Here is a 6,096-nt window from a genome sequence, read left to right as displayed (position 1 = left end):
CGGCAGCATCCTTTGGAAAAGGTCTCACACCAAAAAACAGACATGTTTTACCTTTTAGAGTAAGCAAAAGTGTAAGGAAAGGGAGGCATAAAGAACAGCTGTGCTCACCAGACACTGCAACAGAACAGTTTTATTTCACTGTAAAAACCTCTTTATTTTAATCTGCAACACAAGGAAAAAAAGAGTTTTATGTTTATTCACAACAGAGCCAAACAAGCTGTTCCTGCAGGCAGACCACTGTGGCTCACAAGTTCATCAGTCCTGGAGGATGTGGCTGTGGCAGAATTAACCACTCCTAAACCAGTCTGAAACAACATAATAATCTAAATTTTGCTGATGGTTGCTGGTGAAAAGTGATGGATGTGTAAAAACTCTGAAGTTATGGTTTATTAATGCAAGCAAGAGAGAAAACCCATTTTGGTGACTTATGCCAGATGAACACCATGATGATGTGAGTCCTTGCATCCCAGGTCAACCCTCACATCCCCAAGCCTCCTTTTGCAAGGGCCCATCTAATGTGCCACATCCTCCAGGAGGAAATCCTCTGGTATTTCCTCACAGTGTGGAAAATCAGTGACCAACATGTGCTGGTATCACCAAACACCAGAGCAGCGATGGAGCCTGGACTTCAGTCTCTCTGACAGTTGGGTGCCCTGGGAGAAAGTCCTGATGGCAGCCAGAGGCACCTGGAGTACAGATCAGCGAGGCAGCAGCTTTGCCAGGATGGGCAGAGGCAGGCAGGGATCATGCTGGCAGTGAGCAAGTGGGGCAGGGCACAGCAGGGGCACAGCAAGGAAGTGCTGTTATGTCTGGCCTTGTCTGTGCCCTGCCCAGAACACCGAGGGGTGAAACAAACAGGGATGGAGGACAAAGGCATTGCCAGCCAACTGCAGTCCCCCTCTGGCCCCATGCCCAGCCTCTGTGGGGTAACTTTCACATGGCATTCCTGATGTTTCTGGGATGGGGGCACACTGAAGGTGTGAAGCCAGCAGCCAACTAGAAAAAAATAACTAATCAGAATGTGGTCCAACATGTCATGGTTGTGGATGGGGAGCACAGGACACTGCCAGCTCAATGTGACTATGGAGGAGTAGAGGAGCTGTATGACCTCCTCCACTTCCTCAGATCCATGCAAACACACTACAGACTTCTCCTCCAGGCACTTTTTTCCCCAGCATTTTTTAACTTGTACAAGTGCCTTGTCCTTCCCAGAAATGAGAGGGAGCCCATCTCAGGTCTGTCCAAGCCCTCCCCACTGCCACCTGCTCACCAGGCCCTGCCAGCCTCTGCTTCTCCAGAGAGCATGAGAGATGGTGGAGCTTGAACCTGGGCAGGGAGAAGCAGCACAGGGAACTGCAGGAGAATAAAGGCCACCAGAGCATAGCTGGGGCACTGCTCAGCAAGGTGCCTCTTCAGCCACCTTGAGCTCATGTACTTGAGCAGAGTATCCAAGGAGGGCATCTCTACTTGGGCTTCAAAATATTGGGACAACAGTTTGGCAACCTGCAAGCCACAGTCACCATCCCTTGGAACTGGCTGCTCCTCCCTGTAACAGATTTCTGAGTATCTACAGGTTCCTCTTACCTCCTCATCCCCACTATCCTCTGAGCATTACCTCTGAAAACCACAGGAATGCAAAGCTCATCCTCCTTTAAGATCACCTCTGAGACACGTTTGCACAATGCCCACAAAAAACCTTTGGAGATAAAAATCCTGAAGATAAAATAAAGGACACAGACTTGTTTCCTAATCTAAGTATTTTTGCCTCAAAATGGTAAGAGGCTCCATGAGAACCTACAGCCCATGCAAGGTCAGAGCTGTCCCACCATTCAACTGCCTGCTCCCTGCATACTCCCCAGAATCCAGCTAGATTTTTACCAGCTGGGATTTGCTTCACAAAAACATTGGCAAGAAAAAAAAAAAGAAATGTATTTTAGAAAACAAATTCATTAGTAACAACAGAAAAATGAAAGGTTGAAAGTACACGAGAATCTGACATGCAAAAATAATAATTTACCAGCTGAGATGGGATTAGCTCTGGTGCAAGTTAATGAGACCTGTGTGCTCTCCTCTGCTGAGAAAAATAACAGAAATCCAGCTGTAGCTGTGTGAATGCAGAACAGCATAGTCTCTCATCACTGCAATCTGTCCTTAAAAATTTGCTTAATTCAGGCCAGGCTCTGGGAGACTGGACCCAGGAATAACACAGAGCACCTAGATTTGTGGCACTTCCCAGTAATTTCAGCTTCTTTATTCAAGGTGGCGCTTTTTTTTTTTTCCCACTCCTTTTCCCAGAAGCCTCATCCTTTTCCATCTGTTTAGTAAAAAGAATTTTTCCCTTACAGTGTAAATGAACTCCCCCCAGCTCCTCAGGGCTTTCCAAGAAGACCGTGCCACTGCAATAGCATCAGCACCAACAACATAGTATGTTTCTAAGTTTTTAAGCCAGCAGCTTAAAATCCATCATAGCCATGGCATAGGAGCAGTGGGCACAAGGAAAAACCATCATCCTTGTCACCTGTATCCCACCACATGCATTTCCAAGTTTGTTCTCTCTTTTTCCCATACCAAACCAGGTTGGCTAAGGAGCAAGAGGTGAATCTTGCAGCTGAGACACATCACCATCAATATCCTACCACTAATAATAAAGTAACACTCAACAGAATGCCCAGGTATAAGGGGTTACAAATATTCAGACTTTATTATAAATAAGAAATACTGTTTTATACATAAAAAAACTGCAAGTGTTGCATTTTGTTCACCGCCCCAGACAGCAAGACCACAGATTAAGGCAAAAAAAGATGGAGTGAAGGCACATACTGAGGGGGCCACAGTCAGGAATAAGGTGATGAAGGGATGTCACGTGTCCTCCATGACACCCAGCACTCCACCAGCAGCTGTCACATCATCACATTATGTAAAGAAATAACTGGACTTATACAATGAATAATGGCTGTAATGCAGTACTGATTAACAGATCGCTTATAAAGATTTTTTTTTTCATTTAAAAATAGAATTCTGTTAAAAACGGCTTAAGAAAAAAAAAAAAAAACCCACAAGAAAGCAGGAAACCTTAGGCCTGAGGTCAGCCAGGGCATGTGCACATCTTCACATCTGCTCTTCTCACAGCCTTGGCAGAGGTGATGTGGTCACAGCTATCTTCCCAGAGCTCTCCTCCAGAGGACTTTCCAGGCAGGAGGGAAATCCCACAACCATTAAGGGAAGGGATACAAGAGCCATGCAGAGTTTGCTGGAACACCCCCTGCCCAGCAGCACTGTCTGCACCAAGCCTCCTGCCCTGCACAGTGGTACCAAGATGTCCCAGATGCAGCTCTCCGACCACCTCAGTGCTGGTCCAGTCTCCCAACAGTGCTACAGCTCCTCACAGCTCAGCTGCAAAGCCACAGCCCCTGCTCCACTCCTGGCACAGCAGCCCAGGGACAAGGGACACAGAATGGTGAGCTGCAGGCACCTGGGGGCAGGGCTGGCTTTGGAGACAGGGCTGGAAAGCATCCACCCGACAGGCAAAGTGGTTATGGATGGGTGCTGGGGATGTGGTAGAGGAAGCAAGCAGGAGCCCAGCTAGGAGAAATCCCAAGTTTGAAGGGAATGATACAGAGAGAAGCGATACATGGTGCACATGCCCCAATGGCTACAGGGGAAAGCACATAGAGGAGGCCAGGCTGTGCCACTCTGGAAATATGGCTGAGTATATTTACACACACATACACACACGAAAGACTTCCTCACACTATAATCATGATAAAAAAAATAACAGAAAAAAAATCACATTCACACAAAAAACATAAATTTGAAATAATTAATAGCACCAGTGTGTGTCAGATAATAATTTCTTCCCCGCTACGCAAACGTACAAAGTTGCATAGTGTTTAAGGATAGATATATACTGGATCTCAGGGAGAGGGGGGAGGGATGCCAGGCTGGAGGCAAGGAGGAAGCTGCAGAGGATGCTCTAGGCTGGGAGCAAGGGGGTGTGGTGAGAGGCAGAGCTGCCACCTGAGCCTGGCCTGAGGTCCCTGCGCTGCCGCAGCCTCACGGTGACCGCGAGGTCCGGAGGCAGAAAGAAAGGAGGGCACCAGAAAATTCCAGCTCTTCCTCCCAGCTTTGAAACAGGCAAAAGGCCAGAGCAATGGCAGGAGAGAGAAAAATCCCACTGTCCTCCTTCAGGAAAAAGATGAGGAGAAAAAAAACGACCTTTCCATTTCCACTCACGTGCCCCCTTCCTTCCCCACCCAAAGACATTCAGCATGGAGGCCAGTGCAGCTGGCAGAGCTCTCTGGATGGCAGCTCCCCTCTTCAGCAAGACTCGTCCTGCTTCAACAAACTCATCTGTCAGACATTCCAAGGCCAGAAAACCAGACCCTCTGGAAATTCAGTAGCAACAGACAGGAAGGCAGCTCGTGGCTTCCACACTCTGGCAGTCTGGACTACCCAGCAGGTAGCAGCTTTCAGACCAGACCCAAAACTTCTCCACAGAACAGAAGTGGGGCTGGCAACCACCAGAATCCCATCTTCCCAAAGAACTCAAATCAGAGGCTGCCTTCTTCTCATAGCAATGCATCATCACAGAAAGCATTTCAGAAAGAGGCTTCAGCTATTTTGTCAAAGGCTACCAACATTGTTGGATTGGCCACCAGGTAATGATGAAAAAAAAAAGTCACAAGGTTAGAAGTTGGGAAGAAGGATCTGAATTGAGTGCAGCTATACTGGCCATTACAGTAACACTTTGGTAGCCATCCCCTTCCTTCATAGGGACAAAGAGCTCCAGGACTGAGGATTTTACAGTCAAAGGGAGAAGACAGGAGAGAAAGTTGTGTTAGTTTTGCCTTGCTGTATACAGCTCACATGGTTATTTCTGAACCACAGTATAAAGAGTCCAGAGCATCTCTCATCCTTGCACTAATCAAAGGGAAAGTGTGTCTGAGGAAGGGGAAAAGATGGAGTGCTCAGGAAAACAATCTATTAAAAAAAACCCCTTTGATGCCCAAAGACGGATATTTAATTTGCTTCTCAAAAAAAACCCCAAAAAAACAAACAAAAAACACCAAAAAACAAACAAAACAAACAAAACAAAACAAAACCAAAAACAAAACAAAAAAAGGAAAAAAACCCAAACCAACAAAAAAAAAACCCAACCTTTCAACTTATCCTGATTTGAAAAGAAAACAGTGGCTGCGAGCAGCGAAGAGTTGGGGATTTGGAGAAGGTAATGTGTGTTAAGGCACTCCATGGCCGAACCACCACTCACCAGGGTGATTCCCCCCACCCCAGCACACCCTTAGGGCTTCTCAATGGACGGGGTGTTGAAACAGCCAGATGGCAAGGTCTTCCTGATGTCCTCCAGGTTGCTTATGTCCTTCAGGATCTCTTCAATGTCCCTGTTGTAGGCCTGTATTGCATCATCTTGCTTCTTGGCTTCTCTCTCAAGGAAAGACACTTTCTGGTCCAGGTCATTATCTTTCATCTGGTCTTTGGCACTGTTCAAGGTACCTTCAATTTCATTCAGTTTGTTCAAGTCCACTGTCTCCAGTTGCCCTGAAAAGCCAGAAGCAAACAGTGAAGTGCATTAAAATCCCTTTGACACCCTGGGTGCTCACACAGCTGAGCCCACAGCAGACCTCCATCTCTGCATTAGGGACAGCATCTGAAACAGGACCAACCACATGGGTGACATCTCCATCTTCAGTTTGCTGAAAACCAACACAGAACATTGCTGAACAAGTTCTGAGGCTACTCGGGAAAGAAAAAAACCCAAAGTCCTTGCCAAAACCACACAAATTCATTTCAAGAGATCAACAGATCCATCTGGTTCTTCAAACAACATTGGCAGGAAAGCCAGCACCCATCAGGAAAACACTCAAAGGCATAGAGCACATTAAAGACAGTCCTACCTAGCTGATCCAACAGGTCATTAATGACAGTGAGTAGGCTGTTCACAGAATTCTTAGCTTTTCTTGCATTGTCTTCTGCCTCCTGGGCAGCCTGTGAGGCCTGCAGGATATAAAAAAATAAGAGCACAAGAAAGGTGTAGGGATTATAAAACTATTGCCTCTCCTCTGCACTTGTCACCACTTT

General features: G+C 46.6%; 1 protein-coding gene across 1 annotated transcript in view; it reads right to left on the bottom strand.

The window, feature by feature from the left end:
• Positions 1 to 2,675: 2,675 nt before the first annotated feature.
• Positions 2,676 to 6,096, bottom strand: part of LAMC1 (laminin subunit gamma 1) — a 65,110-nt gene continuing 61,689 nt past the window's right edge. Inside the window, exons 27-28 of the mRNA XM_056497155.1 lie at positions 5,913 to 6,012; positions 2,676 to 5,556 (exon numbers count right to left, since the gene is read on the bottom strand). Coding sequence (XP_056353130.1) covers positions 5,300 to 5,556; positions 5,913 to 6,012 — 357 coding nt within the window. The 3' untranslated portion in view covers positions 2,676 to 5,299. The remainder of the gene's footprint in view (positions 5,557 to 5,912; positions 6,013 to 6,096) is intronic.

This window comes from Oenanthe melanoleuca, chromosome 8 (genome assembly GCF_029582105.1).
Source record: "Oenanthe melanoleuca isolate GR-GAL-2019-014 chromosome 8, OMel1.0, whole genome shotgun sequence".
NCBI classification, from domain to species: Eukaryota; Metazoa; Chordata; class Aves; order Passeriformes; family Muscicapidae; genus Oenanthe; species Oenanthe melanoleuca.
Note: the sequence above shows the minus strand (reverse complement) of the source record. Positions and strands in the feature narration are given on the sequence as shown.